The 26,577-nt window shown below is 43.4% G+C and overlaps 1 protein-coding gene across 1 annotated transcript; it reads left to right on the top strand.

Moving 5' to 3' along the window:
* Nucleotides 1-24,878, top strand: TSEN15 (tRNA splicing endonuclease subunit 15). The gene is made up of 4 exons (XM_029080704.2): nt 1-306; nt 3,732-3,813; nt 4,509-4,644; nt 24,247-24,878. The coding sequence occupies exons 1-4, from the start codon at nt 1-3 to the stop codon at nt 24,449-24,451; spliced, it is 729 nt and encodes a 242-aa protein (XP_028936537.1). The 3' UTR covers nt 24,452-24,878.
* The last annotated feature ends 1,699 nt before the right edge of the window (nt 24,879-26,577 follow it).

A 26,577-nucleotide genomic window follows, 5' to 3' on the forward strand; every position in this document is an offset into this window, starting at 1 on the left:
ATGTGGCGGCAACGGTTTCCAGGCGCTTGGGGCGGGGCGAGCGGCCTGAACCCGGAAGCGGAACGGGAGAGCGCGGCTCTCGTTCCCCACCCGGAGCGGGGGCGGCGGCGGACCGGCGGGGGACTGAAGCTGCGGGGCACTGGAGGCATGGAAGGGCAGCCCGGCTGTAGCTCCAGCAGCAGCAGCAGCAGCAGCGGCAGCAGCAGCGGCGGTGGCGGCGGCCGGTCCTGGCCGAGCCAAGGCCTGCAGCCTCTGGGCGCAGCCGGCGGCGACGGCCCGACCAACTGGATGACCAGCCATCCCCAGGTGGGCCAATCCTTCAAACTGAGCGCTGATCAAGAATGATAACAATGGTGGTGTTTGTCCATTCATTCATTCAATAGTATTTATTGAGCGCTTACTATGTGCGGAGCACTGGACTAAGCGCTTGGAAGGGACAAATCGGTAACAGACAGAGACAGTCCCTGCCCTTTGACGCGCTTACAGTTTGTTAAGCCCTCACTAAGTGCAAAGCACTGTTCTAAACGCTGGGGAGATCCAAGGTGATCAGGTTGTCCCACGTGGGGCTCACGGTCTTCATCTCCATTTTACAGAGGAGGGAACGGAGGCCTGGAGAAGTTAGTGAAGTGACTTGCCCAAAGTCACAGAGCTGGCAAGTGGAGGCGGGATTCGAACCCATGACCTCTGACTCCCAAGCTGCGGGGCCCTGCAGCCCAGGCTCCCAAGCTCGGGCTCTTTCCACTGAGCCAATAATAATGTTGGTATTTGTTAAGCGCTTATTATGTGCAGAGCACTGTTCTGAGCGCTGGGGGAGATACAGGGTCATCAGGTTGCCCCACGTGAGGCTCACAGTTAATCCCCATTTTACAGATGAGGTCACTGAGGCACAGTGAAGTGACTTGCCCACAGTCCCACAGCTGACAGGTGGCAGAGTTGGGATTCGAACCCATGACCTTTGACTCCCAAGCCCGGGCTCTTTCCACAGAGCCATGCTGCTTCTCTGCAGAGCCTTGGACTAAGCGCTTGCAAGGTACCATTCGGCCCCAGAGAGAGACCATCCCTGCCCAAAGACGGGCTTACAGTCTAATCGGGGATCAGGTTGTCCCATGTGGGGCTCACAGTTTTGAATCCCCATTTTACAGATGAGGGCACAGAGAAGTCAAGTGACTGGCCCAAAGTCACACAGCTGGCAAGTGGCAGACCTGGGATTAGAACCCATGACCTCCGACTCCCAAGCCCGGACTCTTTCCATTGAGCCACGCCACTTTTCTAATAATAATAATGTTGGTATTTGTTAAGCCCTTACTATGTGCCGAGCACTGTTCTAAGCACTGGGGGAGAGATGAGTCAGGTTGTCCCTCCTAGGGCTCCCAGTCTTTATAATAATTGTGGTATTAGTCCCTTACTGTCTGCTCTGTGACCTTGGGCAAGTCGCTTTACTTCTCTGTGCCTCAGTTATCTCATCTGTAAAATGGGGATTCAGACTGAGCCCCATGTGGGACAACTTGATTAGTTTGTGTCTTCCACTAGCGCTTAGAACAGTGCTTGGCACATCATAAGTGCTTAATAATAATAACGATAATTATGGTATTTGTTAAGCACTTACAATATGCCAGGCATTGTACTAAGCGCTGAGGTAGATACAAACAAATCAGGTTGGGCACAGTCCTTGTCCCACGTGGGGCTCACAATCACAACCCCCATTTTACAGATGAGGTAAGTGAGGCACAGAGAAGTGAAGTGACTTGCCCAAGGTCACACAGCAGACAAGTGGAAGAGCCGGCATTAGAAACCATGACCTCTGACTCCCAGGCCCGTGCTCTATCCACTACGCCATGCTGCTTCTCAACAAATACCATCATTATTATTATTATTATTAGTCTTGATGCCCCACCCCAGGCTTCCCAACCTGCCCAGGCAGTCAGCCTGACCCTCAACTCGTCCCTCCTTTTGGCCCGGTCTTGGGGCGCCCCCGGGCCAGGGCAGCAGGACCAAAACCCTGAGGGAACCAGTGCTACCCTCACCCTCCGCTTCTCTTCCCACTTTCCCCCTTAGTCTGCTAAGATTTTGTTTAGTTGTAGATCAGTGACTAGACTCTAAGCTCACTGTGAGTAGGGAACGTGTCTGCTAACTTTGTTGTATTATACTCTGCCAAATGCTTAGTACAGTGCTCAATTTTTCGTATTAGTCATATTTGTTGAGTGCTTACTGTGTACAAAGCATTGTACTAAGCTCCTGGGAGAGTACACATTCCCTGCCCACAACAAGCTCTCGGTAAATACCATTGATTGATCGAATGAATGAATGAGAATATGGATGTGTCTTCCAAGGAGCTTTGTTGTGCACTATTCCAAAAGATCCACCACTTTCCTTTCCCCACACTTCATCTTGCCACTACATCATCAGCTTCAGTGATGGTAATGATACTTTGTCTGTGGCTCTGGAAGTGTATATTGAATGTGATTTGCCTCATCACAGGCCTGCTCCCTATGTTTTATAGGGAGGATTAAAAGCAATTTCCTGCTCAGTTCTCAGGTGAAGAGATGCAGCTTGGCCTAGAGGATAACGCATGGGCTTGGGAGTCAGAGGATCTAAGTACTAATATCGGCTCTGCCACTTGTCTACTGTATGACCTTGGGAAAGTCACTTAACATCTCTGTGCCTCAGTTACCTCCCCTGTAAAATGGGGATTAAGACTGTGAGCCTTATGTGGGACAGGGACTGACCACAACCTGATTATCGTGGATCTACCCCCAGAGCTTAGTACAGTTCCTGGCATATAGTAAGCGCTTAATAAATACCATAAAAAAAATGGTGAGCCATGTGATTTTTTTCTTTGCATTAGAAATGTCTTAGCAGAGAGATTCAGCGTCAGAAGCCTGGTGTACATTTCAGTAAGATGGTTGATGAACAATTCAATTGAATGCCAACATGACATCTGAAAGTTCTTCATGAAAGCAGTGCCCTTTTCTGTGATGTTAATATAACTAGCCAACTACCCTCAAACCCCTTGTCCAAAAAGCACCAGAGACCTCTTTAAAACAAAAATACAAAACCACTTCAGCTGGTCAGACATGTACTTTATTGCAGTTTTAAAGAAGGAAAGGTTTTAGTATTTATAAATGAACTCCTGTTATTCTGTTGCTTTCTAGTATACCGTGTATGGCTTGGCAAACCCAAAGTGTATTAATCAAAACCTTTTGCTTTAAGAAGATGAATTATTGGTAACTTCTGAATGTAAATGTGATCATTTCTTAACAAATATTTTAATAGTCGAGTTTAGTTATCAGAGCTGCTGATGTTAGTGGGCTTATAATAATAAACATTAATTGTAATGGTGTTTAAGAACTTACTTTGTACCAAGCACTGGGGTAGATACAATACAATCAGATCAGATGTAGTCCCTGTCCCACAAGGGACTGCTCGTCTAAGGTGGAGGGAGAACGTTATTGAATCTCATTTTACAGGTGAGGAAATTGAGGCCCAGAGAAGTTACGTGACTTGTTCAAGTTGGCACAGCAGGCCAGTGGCAGAGCTGGGATTAGAAACTAGATTTTCTGACTCCCAGGCCTGTGCACTTTCCACTAGTCTATGGCAACCATTCTGATATGGTTCGCCGAAGATATGCTTTGGTTAAGTCATCTGTTTCGTGCTTTGCCCGGGGGAGGGAGGTGCTTTTTAATGTTTTAAATTGAATAATGCACATTTCTTTTTCCATATCTGGATTTCAGTTTGTGGAGATGCAGGAATTAGAAGTAGCAGACAGCTCTCAAGTATACACAGCATTCTTAGTTTACTTGGACCTTCTAGAAGGTAAGTGGGAGGAGGGGTGGCAATATTTTGATAAGCAATTATGACTTGGTTACCTGAAGCATAAAATTGGCTTTGACAGAGCTTTCTTTCATTCTTGACCTTTGGCTCTGGGGTCTACAAATGGGCCTCTGGTTTGTTTAAGATCCAGTCATTTGATTCTCTTTCACTGGCCTGACTCTCTGAAGGAGAAGTAGTAGAGCATCTTTGTAATTCTTTTTCTTGTAAGAGGCGCCTAAACACAACATAAAAAATGGGCCACCTACAGTCACCACACTGTAACATTCAGTGGTTTAAGTGTTACTAAATGTAGCATTAAGATTGATGACATTACCCAATCTTATTTTAGTAGCTGGATTCTTTACAAGCTTGAATGTTGATTAAGGGTGGTTTCGGAAAAGGGTAAAGGAACAGGGTTGTGTCCTGGGAGGGTTTCTCCAACTCCGCAGTTCCAGGGAACGGGGATAGAACCAACTGTTGTGTGGATTGGAGGTTAGAAATTTAGATTCTGAGCCTTGAACCCATGTCTCTCCTTCCCATTACTACTAAGTCACTCCAGTGTATGCTGAGAGATACATAATTGTTTTTGGGAAACACAGCCAGATTTGTGACTTGTGCCCTCCAATTGCTGATATATTTTTAACACTGAAAGTTTGATCTCTTTTTTATTTTTATGATTGCAATGGTAACCCTTCCAGGAAGGAACTGGCATGAGGTGAAGTGTGTTGGATTAGCAGAAGTCCAGCTCATCTGTCTCTATGGTCAGGAGAAAGAAGAAGAAAGCTTCCAGGCTGTGGTACCGATGTCTGTCCATGCATCCCTCAGTCATGAGAGGTGAGCAGATGATCACTGTGTTGACTGAACTACCTGGAAGGGAGCGGAATTGTCCGACACAGAAAATATTTTATATATTATTGTTGGTAATTTTGATTGGTTTTATTATAGTAAAAAGCTCACAAAGTACCTTTCTTTGTAGGAGCTCAAAGTGCTTATGGCTTTTTCTTCCATTTGAATGGAATAGTTAATAGTTTCTTCCAAAATCCCTACGTATCTGTGTTCTTTCTTTGGTTTCTACGTAGGATGAACTTGCAGTTTTGTGGACACTTAAATCCAAAAAAAAAAAGAAAAAAGATAGGCTGTATATTTCCAGCCTTTGTTTGAGTGCTTGTTCTACAGAGTAACTTCTTTTCTTTTCTTCATATACTTTCATAGGTGAATCAGGTCTCTGGCCTTGCATGGAATTTTAAGGCTTCTCCTGCCTGAAATTCATTGTTCCTTATATTCTAAGAAATTCCCCATCCTCCTCCTAGCTTCCTAAATTCCTCCTGTAATTCTCTTTGACCCCTGGGGCAGGCATACTGCTGGGCACTCTTTGAATTTTTTTGGCCTGGGCCCAATATTTTGCATTAATAGGCCAAAATCTGGCATTAAGATAAAGTAAATCCAACAGAAGAATAACAATTGGGGTGATTTCTATTAGTCTTTAAATGACTTCCAGCACTTTTGTTCTAAATATTAAAAAATATTGCTGCTCGAGTTTTATTTGTTTAGGCTACTTTTTTATTTATGAGTCATAATGCTAGCTTGGAAAGCAGCTTTGAAGCTGTCCACAGCAAATAAATGCCTCTTCTGATGCTTAATGGAGCCTTTTTCTCTTAGTTTAATAATCATTTCAATACTTTTAAACAGGCGCTTCCTTTTGACCTTAATGTTGTCTTAATTACTAAAGTGTGATCTTAAAGTTTGGGAAAACTAAGGGGGTTGACTCTTGTTTTTCCAAAGATTCTCATTGGAGCCTAACAGAAGAATGGAATGCTTTGGGCCAGAGGAATGTTTGCCATCAATTTATAATATATGCTCATATATATATATATATATATATATATATGTCTGAGGCCTTTTTTCAAAGTAAAAGCTATAAATATTTGGGCTTGCATGACATTTCATGTCACTATTAGGCAATGCAGTGAGGATTTTGTTACTGGAAGAGCAATCTAAAGAAGGTTATTCAATATATTCAAGATATTTTTGATGTCTTAGGAGTGTGAAAAACACGAAGCCCCTCTTGAGCATCATATGTGTTTTGTGCAGCTGCTAGTGCTTAGCGTTAACCCTTAATGAATCTTTGCCCTCTCAACCCTGGCTATATCAGCAGCAGAGAAAGGGATGTTGGACAAAGCAGGACAGTCAGAGGGGCTGGACTTGGGAGAACTCACACCTATGCGATAGGGGTGGAGGCTCTCTTTTGATTCAGCGGGAAAACTGCTTCACACTCTTCTCTGTATTCACCTAGAAGCATGGGTCAGTGAGACGTGGTTTCCCAGAAGCCCCCCTGGCCAGGGCTAGTTGGGACGTGATGGTCAAAAAGCAAAGACCATACAGAGAAGGAGTTTGCCGCCTCTTCTGCTGTCTAATCTTGGGTGTGCGTTCTCTGTTAATCAATGCCTGGGTTCACATTTGGTAGAGGGTCTGTTCTTGTGCTTTTGGTTTTTGTGTATTTGGGGTGTCCCAGCATTTAAGAAGGCATTCAGAGCATCAAAATTCTACTCAAATTGGAAAAGAAACCTGCTTAATTCATAAGAGAAGATCTGGAGAACAGACAGTTTACCTACGACCAATTCTTTGTGAAGCTTTTGACATCTGAACTGTGTTTTGGGAGCTTCCACTCTTGCTGTCTATAATTAGAGCAGCTTGAGTTGAGAGTGGCGGAGTACCTCACTCCCTAGTCTTCTGTTAACGTAACTTTGTTTTTCTTGGGATTTTATACCCTGGCTTCCTGAGAATTTATGGTTCCTGCCAACATTGCATTCTAAGGCCACATACAGAATCTCCCTGCAGCCTTGCCTCCTCCTTGTCGGCATGATTTACATTTTTCTAAAAATCCAATGTATGGTGGCTTTATTTACCTACGTTCTGGCAAGACTGGATGGATTCCATTACAAGGAGGATGTGAATTTGGATGGCAGTGAGTGAAAGAATTACATTGAGCAAAAGTACAGTTTGTGACTTGATTCTAGCCTACAGTAGGTTCACAGAGTAGGTTGTCACTCTTAAAATATTTTGGCTAAATCTGGTTTCCCAAGTCTCAGAAGACCTTGCGATCACTTCTCCCTTGTCCAAATGTTGGTTCGCAGCCCAGTGCTGATGCCTGGTGGGAAAGCAGAGCTGAAGCTGCTGAATGAAATAAATAACATTTACTGGGAATTTTTTTTCCTGATTTTTAATTTGGATAAAGGTTCTCCTTTAAATGGAATGCAGAAATACAGAGAGAATTGCAGGTTGTGTGTTCATTCGTTCAGTCATAATTATTAAGTGCTTACTGTGTGCAGAGCACTATATTAAGTGCTTGGGAAAGTACAAGAAAGTAACAATAAAGAGTGACAGTCCCTGCCTACAAGGAGCTCAAATGGGCTCTAATGGTATTTTTACATATATAGTTGCCTCCAGTGCATAATTTGCACCCCCTCAGATTTTTTGAGGAGCAAGCAAAAGATTATTTTTGTAAGCAGTGAGAGTGTGGTTTGCTGAGGGTAGGAAGGGGAGACTGATCTGAAGCTGTGAATGCAGCAGATATATGCTTGCCCCTGGAGAGTTTTTTTTACTGAGATACAGAACTCCCTGGCCAGAAGAGGAGAAGTGATGGGGGGATGAATTCACTGATGTCTGTTGTACGCAACTCTTGGGAAAGTGCAGTGGGAAAAAGAGATGTAGTCTCAAGTGTCGGCTTACCTTTCTCTTTCTTCTCCCCTTTTTCCTCCCCTTCTGTCTCCTTTTTCCTCTGTTCTCCTTAGTTCTTTGTGTAATCACTTTCAGTGTTGGAAAAACTATGCAAAAGTAGGGGCAGTTATGTGACTAAATAAGGTATTTTGTAGGGCTAAATACCACATGTCCAGACAAAGCAGTAACTGAAAAATTTCAAACATTGGTCAGCACCCAAGACTCCCTAGAAACAAAGACAGCAAATGGCATCTAGTTTATCCTTTGGCCGGTAAACGCCATCCCCTTAAGCCACTAAAATTATCCTTTGCATTGTTTGAATTTTTATTGATCTTTTTGAAAGGGTGGGCCACAGTGTGGTGGAATAGAACATAGACCAGAACCTACCCTTTTGTTTGCCAGTGCTATATCATTCCAAGTTTCTTGGTTAAAATCCCCGGCAGGAAAGTATAGCCTTCAGGCTGTCCTCTTTCATAGATGTTTTGTAGCAATTCCTTGAGATCATTTATTACCTCCAGATGGTGGACATGTACCCAACTTTATAGCCGAGGCACCTTAATAAAACAAAGTAATTGTTCAAAGAAAAGAATTCATATTTCATACAATTTTAGAGCTGGTTCAAAAAGTAGTGAATAAAGCCATCATTTGGGCAATGTAATGTGTGAAAAGGCAGGCATTTCTTTTCGTGAACTTTTTTCCCTCAGGTAACTCTGAGAATAAGATCTGGAAATCAGAAGGACCTCACTCAGTCATATTTATTGAGTGCTTACTATGTACAGGGCACTGTACTAAGCATATGGGAGAATGCACGTAATTACATCATAATTAGCAGACACGTTCCTTGCCCTTAACAAATTTACAGTCTAGAAATGTGGGTTTTAATCCTGCCTCCTCCATTGTCTGCTGTGTGCCCTTGGGCAAATCACCTAATTTCTCTGTGCCTGAGCAACCTCATCTGAATAAAATGGGGATTAAGATTGAGTCTCATGTGGGTCATGGACTGTGTCCAACCTGATGAGCTTGTATCTATCCTAACACTTAGTATAGTGTCTGGCACATAGAAAGCACTTAATAAATACCAGGATCAGTCAGTCAGTTATATTTATTGAATGCTTACTGTATGCAGGGCACTGTACTAAGCTCCTGGAACAATATAACAGAGACATTCCCTGCCCACAATGAATTTAGAGTCTAGAGGGGAGCAATCTACACCTGTCTGGCTCAAATCAAGAGGATATGGAAGACTTAGAGAAGGGACTCTTGGGGAATAGTGGGGCGGGGGAGAGGCCCCATCTCCGAGAGGAAGAGGGAGACTTCCCACAGACACATTTTTCTCCAGCTTCAGAGCGGACTGGGGAGAGCCCAGCAGAATCTGGCCCCACTTCATCGAGTCCTTTACCTACTAGCCCTTCTCTCTCGAGATCCCACTGGCTAGCTTGTTCTGGCCCCTTGCCCTCTGTCCCTGCTGTGGCTGTCGGTGCCACCCATCTTTTGAAAGGGACTTTAGTCTTGGGAACCATTTAAGCAGAAGAGCTGATGCCAGTAGCAATAAGCCATGAAAACAACTGCCAGTGCCATCTTCAAACTTTAAAGGGGGTATGGCGATCCAAGATCTCACTGGCCTTGTTTCTCCTTAAATCAGATTGTAAACAATCACTTTTGAGAAATCGGGCAACCCAAGCAAGATATTGTTGGTTATTTGTAATGGAAAATATGCTTCACACCCTGGCACATTAGTGCTTGGGTTACTGATCCTCTCTGCAGGATGATGTAACATTGATCTGATATTGTAAGGGTTTCGAAGCCCATCTGTGGCTTTGGGGCTGTTTTGTGGAGCTCAGTTGCCGGGCTGAAGTTTCAAGTGGCCAGTGTTTGTTGAATTGACTCCCTGAATTACTTAAGTGGATTAAAAATGTAGTTTAGGATGGAGCCTCACACAGGTGCCATCTTGGATAATTGGGCAGGAGCAATAAAGTGTGTCTCATAATGGTATTTATTGAGCGCTTACTATATGCAGAGTCACTTTCCCCTTCTTCTTTCTCCCCACCTTCTCCCCCTCCACCGACGCTCCTTCACCAGTCACCTTTATCTGCTGAGAATGAAGGGTGGAGCAAAAACAGAAAATAGTTTTGTTTTCCAAGAACCCCGAGATAACAATTCTAGCATTTGCTAAGTACTTACTCTGTTCTAGGCACTGCGGTAGATACAAGAAAGGTGATGGTGTATAAAGGAAGGGTTTCCAGAGTGCTTGTTTCTTTGCATTTATTTTCTAATTGTCTGGATTTTAGAAACTTAAATTCAATTAAATTGTAGTAAAAGTCAGTCTTCTATAAGTTAAGGGCTATTGCCAAAAAGAAAAAAAAATCCCAGGGCTTCATATAGAGTTGCAGAGTACAGGGCTTTCCTGTTCTCCCTCTACCTGAGCTGTGATGGATGAATAAATAGAGGAGAACTTTATATGTTTTAGGAGGAAAAAACCCACTGTGCTGGCTTTTCAAGCTAATGAAATAATATAATTTACAAGTCCAAAAAATGCTATTTTACTCAATCCTTTAGAAAAAGTTTACAGATTCAGCTTTACAAAGGCTACCTTTTCTCTGGCTAGAAACAGGCAGACATCCAGCTCCTCAAAATGGAATAACATAGAGCTCGAGGTGGTGACGATGATTACAACACTTCTGTTTCTCAGATTAATCTTGTCTTTATACAGTGCCACAATATGGACACTTGCTAAATTAACTGAATTGGCTAAGTAATTTTTTTTTTTATTCTCTTGGTTATGTACCAGTGGACCCCTGATAGATAAGGAAATAGATTGAGTGTGTTTTTCAGGGCAAGAGACCATTGCACAGGAAGCGGTGTGGCCAAGTGGAAAGAGCATGGGCCTAGGAATCAGAGGACCTGGCTTCTAATCCTTGTATGTCACTTACCTGCTTTGTGATCTTGGGCAACTCACTTAGTTCTCTGTACCTCAGTTCCCTTATCTACAAAATGGGAATTGAATTTTTGCTCTCTTTCCTACCTAGACTGGGAGTCCCTTGTGGAACCTGATTATCCTGCATCTACCCCAACACATAGTACAGTGCTTGGCATATAGCAAGCATATAACAAATAACATTATCATTATTGTCATTATTATTATTGTTATTATTACTGTTATCATTAGCAGGCCTAAGAAGCCATAGACCCTCAATACTTTTAAGCCTTTGATCAGTTTGTAGTGATTGGCTATTCTCTTTCCAGAGGAAGTGGATCCTGAAGGTAGATTTTATTCCAGGGAGAAACATCAAACCAAAGGCATAAGCAATTTTTGTCTTATGCTGTCAAGTCGTCTCCGATCCGTAGTGATGCCATGGATGCATCTTTCCCAGACCACCCCACCTCCATCTGCAATCATTCTGGTAGTGTGTCCATAGAGTTTTCTTGGTAAAAATACAGAAGTGATTTACCATTGCCTCCTTCCATGCAGTAAACTTGAATCTCCTCCCTTGACTCTCTCCCATGCCGCTGCTGCCCAGCAGAGGTGAGTTTTGATAACATGAAAGAAAGTGAGTGGGAATGACCCAAAAAAGAGAAGATATTTAGGAGACCCAGTTGACACTTCAGCGAATCAGTGGAGCAGGGGTGGGAGGAGAAAGAGGTGATGGAAGCAGAGATAAGGTAGTAAAAGGTCTGAAACCACAGAGGAACAACATGAGACCTAACAAAGTATGGTTTTGAGGCTGGGACATATCACACACAGGGAGTGAGAAAGGGCAATTTGAATAGGATTTAAGCAATTTAAACTATCCAGATGAACAGCAAAATTTTCCTGTTTCTTCACCAGTTGAGGGGAAAAATGTTGTGAATGATGTGAGGCAGGGTCATCCATTTCAGGTTCTTAGTTAGATTTAAGGTATTTTTCTTTCCCATACTGGTGGAAAATCTCGCTTGCCTGCAACTAGTTGTTGGTGTTATTCAAGTCCAGTGATTACAGTTTTCTGATATTCTTGGCTTCCTTTAATCTCTGAGGAATTAGTGCTGGATGAGGAAATCCTGGGACAAAAGATTTGGCTTAGTCAAATCTCCAGCAGTTTAGTTCAGTCTCCAAAAAAGGTCCTCACTTGATTTCACAGGATCCCCATCACAAGTATCAAAGGCATTCTGAGGTGAACTTGGCCTCATCTTTCTACTTCTTTTTGATCTTTGCTTTTTTTCAACTTGCAAATGACACAAAATGCAAACTTCCAATGTGGTTTTCTCTTTAACATTTGTACATCCGACCAGGGAGGTGGTCTAGGCTAGTGGGAAGAATATGGGATTGGGAGTATGGAGACCATGGGTTCTAATCTCAACTCTGCTCCTTGCCTGCTGTGTTGGACCCTGGGGAAATAAAGATACCTCATTGTAAATGCCTTGTGGGACAGGGACTGTGTCATCTCCCGATTCCTACTGAAGCAGCATGGCCTCGTGGATAGAGCACGGGCCTGGGAGTCAGAAGGACCTGGGTTCTAATCCTGGCTTTGCCACTTGTCTGCTTTGTGACCTTGGGCAAGTCACTTAATTTCTCTGTGCCTCAGTTCCCTCATCTGTAAAATGGGGATTAAGACTGTGAGCCCTATGTGGGACATGGACTGTTTCCATCCAGATTATCTTTTATCTACCCCAGCGCTTAGAACAGTACCTGGCACATAGTAAAAGCTTAACAAATGCCACACTTATTATTATTATTATTCCCCCGCCACTGAGTACAGTACTTGGCACTTGATAAACATTTAATAAGGCCTTCACTAACTAAAACAAATATTACTGCAATTATATGATAGTTCTCCTTGGTTCCTCTTTGGACGATTGAAATTAAAACAATTCCTTCCACCATGTCAGAATTATCTGGGGACATTCCTTCAAGTCGTTAGACTTAATGAGTTATGACCTGGGTTGTACTGAATATAAAACTAGTATTCCGAGGGAAATATTATATTTTTAAAGTAATTTCTGGCATTTAACTGCTCTTTGAATGCGATTTGACTTCTCTCCAAGTTTAGTAATTATAAACTGTTGTACCCTTGGATCTGTAGTCTCTGGATGCCTAATTGTAGAAATCAGATTAGGGAAATTGTAGTTATTGTTATGCACAAAAGCAGAGTTAATTTGACTATAATGTTTTGATTAATTTCAGGCAATTCTTAGTAAAACAACAAATGACTTCATTTATTCCCTCTTTTTCCCAGTGAAATTTCTTCAGCTTAATAAACATCTAGGTTTTATTCCATCTCTGCTTTCCAAGCAAGGCTTAAAGAAAAAATCAAGCAAAATACAGAAACTGGGCAAGGAGTATTTCAAAAGGAATGAGGCAGGCTCTTTCCACGTATTACCTAGGGCTAGGTGCCTTTTTGGAAATATGATTTGAGCCAAAGGACAAGGATTTGGTTGGCAATTTCAGCTACCCTGCCTTCCTTGCTGTATTCTATTGGCTGCATTAATATGGGGCCACTCCGGTTTATAGCCACCTCATAGTACATAAAACCCTGGGTTTTGTCCTTCACTGTTTTCTGACTTAGTCCCATGCACATAAACCCTCTCCCTAATGTGTCTTAGTACTGCAGGTAAATTCATTCTCTCCTCATCTTCTCTCATCACTCACCCCATCCTGCCCACTTCTTGTCAGACTTTCTTCTCTTCTTATTCTGTTGAGTTCAGCGTTGAGTCTTTCACCTTTCATTCTAACCTGAGTGGTCGCCACGAAGCCCCCACAGTGGTTTATGGCCCCAGTTCCCCATGCCATCCAAAGCCACAGGGCCGGGAGACAATGACCTATCGGAGTGAGAGAGGATTGCTGCTTCCTTCATCCCCCAGCAATCCATCATGGCCTCTGTCTCTGCAAGCCATTGAAATGGGAGCAGTGAGGGAGGGGAGGGTATGGGGGGAGGCACTGGCAACTGAGGCAGCCACCAGGGGAGAAAGTTGAGAGAAAAAAGCAAAAATACCTCTAGGTATAAAGATGTGCTGGTAGAAGGAGAAGGGAAGGGACCAGAGCAGAAAATCGGCTGAGAAGAGAAGGGTGTGCAGTACTTCTTCCCACTTCTTCCCTCAGCAAGGGCTGGGCCATTATGGTCCCATGCAGATGTAGAAGGTTAGAAAGATAAGTAAGATGTGTAAAAGGTTAAAAAAGAAAAAGACTTCAGAAACTAGAAATAGAACCCATGCATTGAGGCTTGGGTGTGATGATTTGTGAGGCTTTGAATAATGTGCCTTGTGAGGATTTCAAAGGGATGCAGAGTTAGCCTATTACAGAATAGTAATGATAATATTAATTGTGGTATTTAAGCATTTATTTGCCAAGCACTATGCGAAGTGTAGGGATAGATACCAATAGATACCACATAATCAGGATGGACATGGTGTCTGTCGCACATCGGTGCTCATAGTTTGAGGGAGGGAGAACAGGTATTGAGTTTCCTTTTCACAGATGAGGAAACGGAGGTTTAGAGAAGTGGTTTTCCCAACATAATCAGGTTGGACATGGTGTCTGTCCCACATCCGTGTTCATAGTTTGAGGGAGGGAGAACAGGTATTGAGTTTCCTTTTTACAGATGAGGAAACAGGTGTAGAGAAGTGGTTTTGGCCAAGCTCCAACATTTAGGCGCGTGATTAAGCCAGGATTAAAACCCACATCCTGTGACTTCCCAGGCTGTGGCTGGTGTTCTTCCCATTAGGCCATGCTGATTCTATTTCATGAAGAAAAGATGTCTTCAGTTCCACCTTAATTGGATGGATTCTTCACTAAAGTTGATAAACCATTACCACAGTCAGCAGAATAAGCTTCTACTTTTGCAGCCTCCTCCAAAAGACTCATGGTACTTTGCAACTACTCATTTAGTTATTATTGAAATAATTCACAAAATAATTGAAATTATTTCACAAAATTAAACCATAGTTTTTATTAAACCAGAAATAGAATTTTTAATTTTTAATTAAACCAAACTCCCCCATTGACTTGCTGTGTTATCTTAGGCAACTTAACTTTACATATAGTTTACAACCTGTAAAGGAATTTCATATTTTTGTCAAGGTTCTGGAACAGATCCTCATATATCTATGGGAAATTGAACCCCAAGATGCAACAATTCACAACTTAATCAGTTTTGAGGACCATAACCCTAGATATTATTCTCCCAAATGCTTAGTGCTCTGCACATAGTAAGTGCTCAATAAATACCATTGTTGATGAGCTTTAGTTTGGGATTAATTTTCTCTTAAGTTACATGGCAGTGAGCAGTTTGGTTTGACTTGACTTTTATATTTGTGGGGTAGGTGGGTCAGAATAGTTGTGGAGAGGTTATGTCACACAAAATTTCCACCATTTGCATAGCTTTTCCTAGTCTTTGCATTGTCTGTCTTGCATATCTTGTACATAGAGAGGACTGTTCACAACCTAAACTTACAAAGGCAGATTTTTTATTGCTACTACTAAGCAACAGCAGAAATCCATAGATCATTTCAATTAGGCAGATCCTACTGTTTATTGATTTTTTTTTGGAAGCGGGTTCTCTTTCTCTGCTACCCCTACCTGCACACTTCATATAGTTATCCTCTCTTCTTTGAAGAAATATCGTGAAATGCCCAAGTGATGCAGAAGGATCCGTTTGAGGCTCTAGTCAGACTCCACCGTTGACTTGCTGGGTTACTTTAGGCAAGTCATCTAACATGTATGTGTTTACTTTTTCTGTCAGGTAAATGGAATTTATAATACTGTGCTCATCTAGTACCCTTGGCCTCATTGGAAGTAAATTTGTGAGGATAAATGAGATGATTAGCCAGATGCACTCAGTACCTCTACTATTCCTGAAGGTGATTTAGGCACTTAGGGAAGGGCTTTAATTTTTCTTGACCACCAGAGTGTTGGTCTCTTGCAGCAGTTATTGAGTCAGTAACACCTTAGCTGCCTGAACTGTATCTCTCAGTGTTCAATGTAAAGATAGAAGAGCTGCTTGATCTTATAAGAAGAGCGCTTGGTTCACAGGTCTTGGAAGAAGGCAGTCATTTTCTCACCAAACTTGCTCTCCCATTCCAGCCATATTTCTTTTTCTGAGCCACCTGCCTTGGGTCTCTGGCTTTGCTTTGACACCTCCCTCCCCATCATTGGCATCTCCAGTGTTCTCTCCCATGGAGCACAATGGGTGCATTGCATAAGGTCAACATGCGACCACTCACATGCCAAGAGTCATCTAGCCAATCTGAAGCCTCGGCTCTAAGATGGATACCCTTAGCGTTTTAATATAGCGTTTTAATATAGCGTTTTAATTAAATATGCTGCTGTGTGTTAAAATGATATTGGTTGCTCTTTGTCCGCTTTCCAGTCAATGGTATTTATATGCAGAGCACTGTACTAAATACTTGGGAGAGCACAGTACAGCAGTTAGCAAACATGCTCCCTTCCCACACACAGAGAACCCTTGTTGATCTTAGTAATTAAACCTTCATAAGCCTTAAAAACGATCATTCAGAGGGGAACTCCAAAAGCTAAAGCCATTGGCAATATTTATTTATTCTTCCCACCTTTAAATAACTCTATAGCAGTGACATTTGAAGTCAGTTAACCATAAAGCCCTGAAGAAATAGAATACTAGTGCTGTATTTCTATTTCTACTTTACACTTTAACTTGCCCATATGTTTATTTCAGGGCCCATTGTAATTTGCTTGTTTGCCTTAAGTGGTTTATTTCCAGCAGTATTAATTGAACCATCCTAGAAAATTTTAAAGGCAATGCTATCTTTATAAGATTTTATCAAGGAATGCTGGCAAAGTGCTTTGAAGTGTATTTCTGCTTTGTTTTGGTTCTAAGAACAGAGAGACTTTTATGTCCTTTTAAAAGGTAATTCTTTTTGTAAAATTACTTTAATGACCTTTCTGATATATTAAACTACTTAATTTCATTCAACACTCTTTCACAAGTGAAGGAGTTGGGTGCTCATAGTGCCTCTTTTGAAAACTGAGATCCTTTGCTGGTGAAGCCTCAAACCCTAGCAGCTTCTGTTTAACATTTGATACACTTTTTTTTAAAGTGTTTGCAGGATATTTTAGCCTGGCAGATTTCGTACAGTGTTCAGTAGTAACACAAGCCCTGGATTGTTCTCTAAGTTCCTGTGGGATTTTAGCTGCCATTCAGTTTTTACTAGGCAGTCGGCATGATTCCGATGGTAGTGGCATGTGTGGGTTATCTGTTGCCCCAAAAACTCTCCTTCAGGGCAGAACCTCTTGATGAATAAGGCTTCTCTGGAGCCTCAGGCACCAAGTTAATCTTGCACTATGTTTGCACAATTACACTGGGTGTATTGCTATGTACCCGTGGCAACCTAATTGGCTGGATTGCTCAAATGTCGCCATTTACTAGCCAGTTGCATGCACTAGTCCGGTCAAGTAGACCTAGGGGGAGAAGTGGTGTTTGTATTTCGGGGTTGTGACTAACAATTTGAACAATTTAGGGAGGTGGTGTGAGTCTGGTTTGGTTTTCATTCAGCAGTTTTGTCTTCATTAGTATGAGCGAAGGCAAAGCTCCCCAGATTGTTAGCTCAGGGGTGGCAAAACCTGAAGCAGGAGGAAAAGCAGTGTTGTGTAGTGGTTAGAGCACGGGCCTGGGAGTCAATAGGATCTGGGTTCTAATCCTGGCTCAACCCCTTGTCTGCTGTGTGACCTTGGGCAAGTCACTTCACTTCTCTGGGCCTCAGTTACCTCACCTGTAAAATGGAGATTAAGACTGTGAGCCCCATGTGGGACATGGACTGTGGCCAACCTGATTAGCTTGTATCTACCCAGCGCTTAGAACAGTGCCTGGCACCTAGTAAGCATTTAATAAATACCATTAAAAAAAGTAAATAACCCTGGTTCATATAGAAGTTCTAAATCCCCATCCTCCAGCTCATGCTTGGAGACTAGAAAGCCATGCAGAAAGCAGGGTTTAGGCCTCATTCATTGACCTGGCCTTGGGCTGGGGTGGACCCCAGGATTTCAGGGGGTACGCAGGGTCTGACTTCACAGTTATAGCGATGGCTCGTCTCTGTGCACAATTTTCATCTAGGTATGGCTGTGTTCTTAAAAATCAAGTTTACCCACAGTTCGATCCCACTGGTGAACATTTAGGCTAACATTTGGTGGGGCTTTTCTTCCCCAAATACACTTAGTGTCTGTCACCTTAATCTTAGAGTTTTATTGTATGGTTCTAAGTGTTATATTTTTCTCAGTATATTTTCTCTAAGCCCCGTGGAAATTGGAATCTGAAATATTTACTGACATAATTTTCCCGCTTTGGTTTGTTTATTTTAGTTTAAATGGGTAAACATCTTCTTAAACTTTTTCCAAGAGACTGAACTTTTGAAATTAAGGTGAAAAATTGATATGTGAGGTAACCTGTAACTGTGGTTTTTAGACTGAGAATGTAAAACTAAATTGTTAGAAGTTACGATGCTTCGCTAGGGTGGAAGTCTTTATGGTAGAAAGCAATTTCTCCCAATTGAATTCATTGAAAGTACTAAGGACAGTCAACTCAATTCTCTTTACCAAATTGACATAAGGGTTAGAAAAATAACTTTCATATAACTGGGGAAATTTAGGATTCTTTTGAAACAGATGATTATGAGCGGGGATAAGGGATATCATTCAAAGAAAGCTTTTTTAAATCATGATATAGTCCTTGATCAGGAATCCTTGATTTAATCATTTTCTCTATAGTGCATTCTTGTTATTTGATATTAAAACAATCCCAAATTAGATCATTTTATTGAGCAAGCATGTGCCCTTCTACCAAACAGTTTTCTCATAAAGTCTCAAGTCAAGGAGATGCTCACTCAGAAACTTATTCTTCAAAACTTTGGAAGCATTTAATTAAGCGTTTCCACTTTCTACTGCCATTGTTCCATCTTCAGATTTTTCCACTTGACTGCAGTATAGTAACAGGGATAGACTGCTTGGGTCATCTGTGTTCTTGGGACATTTCATTTAATATTCTTCTAGAATGGGGCAGGTGGCATTTGAAAGTAAAACAGGATGCAGATACTCAAAATTTCTCTTCCCATTTTTCTTAGTCACTTCCTGTGGATTTAGACAAAATAACATTCTTTACATTTTGTAGAGCACCTTTCTCCCTAAGCTCTTAATTTTTCAAATCTATTTTCATATTTTATTTTCAACATTTATGAGATTTGTGTGTGTGTGTGTGGTGGGGGATAGGGTAGTTGCGAGGTAATTAAACCCGTTTTGTAGATAGGAAAACTGAGGTAAAAGAGGTTGTCACTTTCCCCAGGTATTTCAGTAAATGGCAGACTCAGTTCCAGATCTGATCCCAGGCAGCCTGGAAGAAGTTAAGTGGAGGCCCAAATGTTCATCTGTGTCAATTGTGATATTTACGATATTCATATTTGTTTTTATAAATGGTGATTAAAGAGGCGGTCAGAAATAAATTGATACGCACCATTCCCCGATGACAAGCACAAGCCTCGTTGGGGCAGACATCCTGAATTCTGGGGGCTTAGACTTATTCCCTTGAAGCCTATTCAGCACCCTTGCTGCCTGCATGACACTGGGAGAGATTTGCCAGAAGTCCGTGGACCTTCCAAGGGGTCCGTCGGACCCCTCATTGGCCGGCAAGTGACTGTATTTTGAACTCCCAAGTCACCACAGTCTGTTTCTTTACTTTTTCACTGACAGGCTGTCTCCAGAAGTCACTGAAACATAAAAGGCAAAGAAAGCATTTCTCCTTTCTCCCCTCGCCTCCTCCTTGCCTCATCTCTCGGTTTTCTCTTTACTCTCATTCTCTTTCTCTATCCTCCTTCACAGTCTGCGGTCACTGAAACTGTTACTCCTTCGCCTGACATCAGGGAGTGAGGCCTTTCCCTCCCTCCCCAGCCCCCCACAGGAGCAGTAGGAGAGCAGAAGATGGTAGCCATCTGGCCTGGGGCACCTAAACCCTTAGGATTCTGGGGCTTATGGAACAGGTGTTCAGGGCAGCAGCTTCCATCTTCTCTTCTGACTCCGGGGGAGTGAACCCGCCTTGCTAAATGAAAACCTTGGAAAGGCTGCAGTGGCTTTTTTGTGAAGAAAAGGTGTTCTCATGTTCCCAAGGCCCTTTCCCAACCTCAAGAGTCACCGTAGGGGCTCTGCTCATACTCTGGGGTGAAATCTAATGGAGAGTATCTGAAAGTAGTTTGGTGAGAGAAAGCTTTGTGTGCAACTGCCAAATCAGAACCTGCTGTGAAGTTTTTAGTTTCACAAAGGGAGCAGATCTCTTCAGGTACTTCTAGCTGCTGGTGGAGTTGATTCGAGCCAGCATTGGCACCCCCAAGAAGACTTCCTCTGAGACCTCGCTGTCCTGCCTCATCACATCCCTTTTGTCCATTTTGGAGCTTTGTGAACTGGATACGAAGAAGATCCAAGGCCCAGTAAAATGGTGAAACTTAGGTGGAGTGACAAACAAAAACTTTCCAAAAGCTCAACCAGACTTCTTGAATAATTGGGATCTCTGATCATTTTTATTTTTTTGTCATCACCCTGGACCCCGGTATCCAAAAGGGGACGATGCTTACAGGCAGGAAAACCCACCTTTGGGAATTCAAAACCTGCGATGGGCATACTGTGCCCCCCCAAAATCCAGGGTCCTGTAGGAGAGAGTGAGATATTTCTACTCCTGGAATAATCTAGACTGAGCTTCTAGACGAGCTCTGTTCTTCCAGCACAAAGGCCCGTACACAATTCAGAAACCGTCCTCCTCGTGTGGGTGACTCTCAGTAAATGCTCAGAAGAGAATAAAAGTGTGTTTTCTGCTTGGCAGCCAGAACGCGTTAGACCTAAAAGCCCGTTGTGCTAGTTGAACCTAATGTTTTGAAAAATGCACATTTGGGAATTTCTCGCAGCCCAGCTGGTTATGGCTAGAGGACAAGGTATAAAGCCTGCCTGTGTGTGGAAGATTTTTCTTTCCTAAATAGGTAAGACAGTGTTTGGGTAGATACTATCCGGGGGAATAATTATAAGTGTCTTCAGTAGTTTTTGTTGAGGTTCTTTTGTGGGCAGCATCTAGCCTGGCCCAGGTATACAAGTCAATAGGCAATTCTCCTACTCACCCCCACATTCCCTGGTCACCCACCCCTACCTGGCCCGAACCCAGAAAAGAAATCTCCTTCTCTGCTGCCAATTACCCATAGTTTGGGGATTGCAAGGAGTTTTTTGTGTTTTTGGTGTGGGGTTTTTGTGTATGTGTGTGTGTTCAGGGAGGTCCTGGACAAATAGTCTAAGAATGCAAGGATGGGGATGCACAGCATTCCTTTCCTCATCCCAGGGACCCCAAGGGGGGACAGCAGCAATGCTCTTACTCAGTGCCCTGCTCACTGACCCATGGCATCCGCCCCCCACCCCCCAGTCCTAAACCCGCACCCTAACAAGAATTGTCGTGGGTGTCCGCAGGTCTCTAGGGCAGATCACTTGATAGGAGCATACAGCCAATCAATTGTATTCATTTAGTGCTTACTGTGTGCAGAGCACTATACTAATTGCTCAGGAGAGCACAATGTAACATAGTCGGTGAATGCATTCTCTGCCCACTAGGAATTTACAGTCTAGAGGGATTCAAATAGAAGTAAAAGCCCCAAATTTTGGGAAGCGTCTCGTCTAATGGCTCTCTGGGCCAGGGGAGGCAGCATTTGGGCAGAATTAGAGTGCAGAGAAAGGCCCGGGCCACAGGTTTTTTGTGCGATATCTGCACACACCTTTTTTTTTCCCAGTGTTATTTGTTAAGCACTTACTATGTGCCCGGCACTGTTCTTAGAACAGAAGTAGCTCCAAGCTAATCTGGTTGGACACAGTCCGTGTCCCACGTAGGGCTCACAGTGAAGTGGCTTGTACAAGTCAGACAAGTGGCTGAGCCAGGATTAGAACCCAGGTCCTTCTGACTTCCAGACCTTTGCTCTAACCATTAGGCAAAGCTGCTTCTAGGCCACGTGCCTGAGACGGGGGATTCCTAGGCATCCTAATTGGTGCACTAACAGCCTTTCCTGCTTGCTGCCACATTCCACAGTGGCTGAGGGCTCCATAGAGGATCCTTCCCCGGCTGCGGGATCACGTCAGCACATGCCTGAGACAGTGGCCTGAGCAACAGGGGCGGAGCGAGTCTAGTAGAGGAGAGCCAGCCTTTGGGACCCAGTGATGGAAAGAGGCTTCCAGACAACTCAGCTGTCCGTAGATCAAAAACACATGACGCACTTGCGGATATACTTCATCTCCATCTTGGCTAAAGGGTGACATCCAGAGCCAGCAAGGCCGGCTGATCGCTGCAGCCGCGCAATTCACTTCTCAAGCTGGGGGTGGGGGAGAAGTAACATCAGACTTTACTCGGCAAGAAAAGTAGTATCAACTGTTAATAATGTTGGTATTTGTTTCTGTTTGTTGGTATTTGTTTCCCCCAAACTGTTGTGAGTTTGGGGGAATATTTGGATGCCGGCATTATCCCACCTCACCGAATTGAGATGCAGTAGTTTCCTCTTTCCCGGTTAAGGGGGTCCATCCGTTTTTGCTTTCTTTGCTCATGACCAGAATCACTGTTACCCGGAGGTGTGAAAACAGGAGCCATGCAGATTTTATAGGCCGACTGAAATCTCCTCCTCTGACCCCTGTGGGACTAAACGTCAAGAGGAAAGTGGACAGTTACAACTTTCCTCCCCCTCTGAGGTTATATAACAAACAGATAAGATACAGATAAGCAGCGTGGCTCAGCGGAAGGAGCACGAGCTTGGGAGTCAGAGGTCACGGGTTTGAATCCCGGCTCTGCCACTTGTCAGCTGTGTGACTGTGGGCAAGTCACTTAACTTCTCTGTGCCCCAATCATCTGTAAAATGGGGATTAAGACTGTGAGCCTCACGTGGGACAACCTGATTATCTTGTATCTACCTCAGCGCTTAGAACAGTGCTCGTCACATAGTAAGCGCTTAACAAATACCAACATTATTTACGAGATGTTCTTCCCCTTGACTCTATTTATTGCCATTTTTCTTGTCTGTCCATCTCCCCCGATTAGACTGTAAGCCCGTCAAACCGCAGGGACTGTCTCTATCTGTTGCCGACTTGTTCATTCCAAGCGCTTAGTACAGTGCTCTGCACATAGTAAGCGCTCAATAAATACTATTGAATGAATGAAATGTACCATATATAGTTGCAAAGGCAAAAAAAAAAATTATGGCTGAATCATAGCTAGCTAAAAGAAAGCATGAGAACTGATCTAGAGTGGGTCTTTATTATCCGCTTTGAGAAAAGGCAGGGTTAGAAGAAGTGTAAGAAAAACTTCCATTTCCCTGTGAACTTTACGATCTTGAGGTTGGACATTAGTGTCTTTAATCTGTCACTTCCCAGCTGCCACCTGCTGGCCCAGTTTTGATCCAGAAACTCTGCAAATGCTTTCCCTCAGCCAAGGAACTAACAAAGTTTAGTTTAGTCTTATTGGCAGATCCCACATTCAGTGCTGATACTTTGTTGCCTCCAGTTTGTTCATTCATTCATTCAGTCGTATTCATTAAGTGCTTACTGTGTGCAGAGCACTGTACTAAGCTCTTAGGAAAATACAGTTCAACTAAACAGTGACATTCCCTGTGTCCACAACGAGTTTACAGTCTAGAGACAACCTGGGGAAGCAGCGTGGCTCAGTGGAAAGAGCTTGGGCTTCGGAGTCAGAGGTCATGGGTTCGACTCCCGGCTCTGCCACTTGTCAGCTGTGTGACTGTGGGCAAGTCACTTAACTTCACTGTGCCTCAGTTCCCTCATCTGTAAAATGGGGATTAACTGTGAGCCTCACGTGGGACAACCTGATTATCCTGTATCTATCCCAGCGCTTAGAACAGTGCTCTGTAAGCGCTTAATAAATACCAACATTATTAGAGTCCTAGACTGTCCTTCATAAACGTCAGTTAGATGAAGCCAGCCAGGCAAAGGCTGATTATCCAAATCTTACAAGCCATCTGAACTGAGCCTGGTTCGAAAGAATTTTCCCAAGCCCAGGTGCACGTCTGAGTTAGCCAGCTCTAGTGTGATATCTGAACTAGCCTCAGTCTTCAAGTGACCAGATATTAGATTTGGGAAGGACAGTCCCAAAGTGTTCTGCTTCACCTCAGGTTTAGAACGTTTCCGTCCCCTGAAAACCAAAGCTCACCACAAGTGCTGTCATCCTGCAAAAAAATCCCTAGCTGATTGAGACATACGTGCTTCCAGCCAGTGAGAGAAGTGATGTAGGGAGAGGAGTGTGTGCTCACGTCTTCTGGGGGGGTTTGGCGCGCTCCTCCTGCCCCCTTCCCCAACACCCTCCTTTTTGGTCTTCCCTCCCTCTTGGAGGTTCCTGTCTTGTCTCGCCTTGGTCCTCCAAGTATTCACTGGTAATAAGTCTGAACAATCTGCTCTCTACCGTTACATCTAACATTGTTCTGGAAATGAAGCCCAATGGGGAGAAATTGGGACCCGTAGGCTCTCAGGGCTAAAATGGCTGCAGGGAATATTGCACAAAGAGGATGGAGACAGCAAATAGATGCCCTCTATTTTCATGCCTGCTGCAAGCTAACCCTTAAGCTTTTTAATGTCGTGAAGGTCTCTGAAAGCCGACGACGGTCCACTGTTTCTCGCCGGGACACCTGTGTTTGTGCATTATATGAGTATCCACTTTTCTCTTGGTTACCAGACTTTCAGCACTGAATGTTTTGTTTCCGTCGTTTCAGGATAAGGGAAATTATGACACACGCTTGCAAGCTCCAGCAAGAGCCCGATTCTCCAATGTCAATCACCTTGGCCATAGTGGAATCCGATTCCACCATTGTCTATTACAGACTGACGGATGGATTTGTCATACCGGAGCCTCCCGAGGATGAGGGAGTTGCAGAGAGTAAACATTGGAAGAAGAAAAAGAGGAAATGTGTGAGATGATTCCTGGACTGTCAATGGGACCGCTGTTTTCTGGTGGAAGGGAGGGACAGCGGGACCTGCCTGTCCATAAATGAGGGTTTCTTCTCCCCTCAGGCTCTTGCCCTGTGGACGGGAGGAACAGCCTGGAAGTTTGGTAAATGTGTCTGATTCTTGTAAATGGAAGGGAATTGCTTCCCTCTGGCCCTGGACAGGTAGACTCTCTAGCACATCACAATAATAGATGATGTATTTAATACAGATTTCTTGAAAGCATGGTGGGCAGGGGGTTCTGCACTAAAAATTTGGCATTCTTATCCTGGAAGGAAACCTCTGGAGGGAGTGGGACAGAGGGGGATTCTAATGAATATGAATTTCAATGTAGCTGGATTTTTTTAAAAAATACTTTGATTGTGGCTGTTGTATTAAAATACTCTGCAATTCTTTATAAGTGATACTATTTTTTGATACTTGGCGTCTTGTGTGCTGAAGGAAATAGTCTCCTCTCTGACTAATTTTTTCATGCTTCGGTTTGTTGTCCCTGAAAGCAGATGTCATTCTGAAAGTAGCAGCAGGCGCTTATGTGGTGATTGCTCTGTGCATAAATAGGCAGTCCCTAAAACACCCAGTAATTGTTCAGAGTACAGGATAAGCAAGCAGAACCCCAGTCACCCATATATGTCTGCTCGTTTCATTCTCTAGCAGGAGATTCCAACAGCTTGAGTGTGAGGTTGCTATAACTATTCACACTAACTTGATTGTGCGAATGTGAAACTTTGCAAACTCAGGGGATATAGGATTTGCTACAATTCTGGGGGGGTAAGGGGGTGGGCAATATAAACATTAAAATAGCTCTAGCCTCAAAAAATGATCCAGACTTTCTAAATTTGCTTCTGAGTAGAGTCAACAAACGCCTCTAAAACCATAATATGAATCTTCCCTCCTTTGTCTGAAGAGGGTGTTACATTTAAAGTCTTAGATGTGTGTGGTGACCTGCCAACCACTTGATGTATTTCATGTCTGACCATACTGTTAGAAAGGACCAGGGAATGTGTATAGTTCCTGACCCTGTTGTGTCTCCAGGTCTTTGGGGCTTTCCAGAGCTTCTTCCCAGAGAAACGAATTCCAAACTTGCAGCTGAAGTTACACAGTCTACTGGATAATTTTGTCCAATCAGATAAGTGACATGCTCATTTTAATTCCCTACATACTAGAAGATTGTTGTAGGTTTTCCTAATCAAGCCCAAGGCCTTAATATGTATCTGACAATCAGTCATATTTACTGAGAACTTACTGTGTGCAGAGCATTGTACTAAGCACTTGTGAGAGTACAGTCCAGTAGAGTTGGCAGACGCATTCCCTGCCCACAACGAGCTACAATCTAGAGGGGGAGACAGACATTAAATAAATAACTATCTGTTACATAAGTACTGTGGGGCTGTGGGAGTGGTGAATAAAGGGAGCAAATCAGGGTGATACAGAAGGGAGTGGGAAAAGAGGAAATGAGGGCTTCGTCAGGAAGGCCTCTTGGAAGAGATGTGCCTTCAATAAGGCTTTGAAGGTGGGGGAGAGTGAATGTCTTGGATATTAAGAGGGAGGGCGTTCCAGGCCAGAGGCGAGAAGTGGATGAGAGGTTGGCGGCGAGATAGATGAGATTCAGGTGCAGGCAGTAGATGTGGTCAAGTTGGAAAGTCCAATCGGATCCTTGCCCAAGCCTGAAAGTCTATAGGATCAAGAGCTGCCACAGGTGAGGGCAGAGCAGAATGGATTGGGAAGGTAAAAAGCATTGAGGCCAAGAGAGATGATGAATGGGGAAATGGAGCGGGACCTACACAGAGGTAATAGGACGGGAGGGGAGGTGGGGAAAGGACAGGAAACCCAGGATACTGTAGATGATCAGAGTTAAAGGTTAAGGGACAGAAGGATGTGGGAATCTCTCAAATTCAAGCAGACACCACTGTTCTAATGGGGGTCTTGCAACCATTCTCCTTATTCCTGACTTTGGTTCTGTGACTTGGTCTAAAAGAAAAAGGTTTGCCAGTCATCTCTTTGTTTCTATGGTCTACAGCATAAGTAGCCACTCGCTGAATCTACTGAGCCCCAAAGGAAATCTAAAAAATGTTGTGAAGTTAGTATCAGTCACCTAAGTC

The sequence above is a fragment of the Ornithorhynchus anatinus genome, chromosome 16 (genome assembly GCF_004115215.2).
Source record: "Ornithorhynchus anatinus isolate Pmale09 chromosome 16, mOrnAna1.pri.v4, whole genome shotgun sequence".
NCBI lineage: Eukaryota > Metazoa > Chordata > Mammalia > Monotremata > Ornithorhynchidae > Ornithorhynchus > Ornithorhynchus anatinus.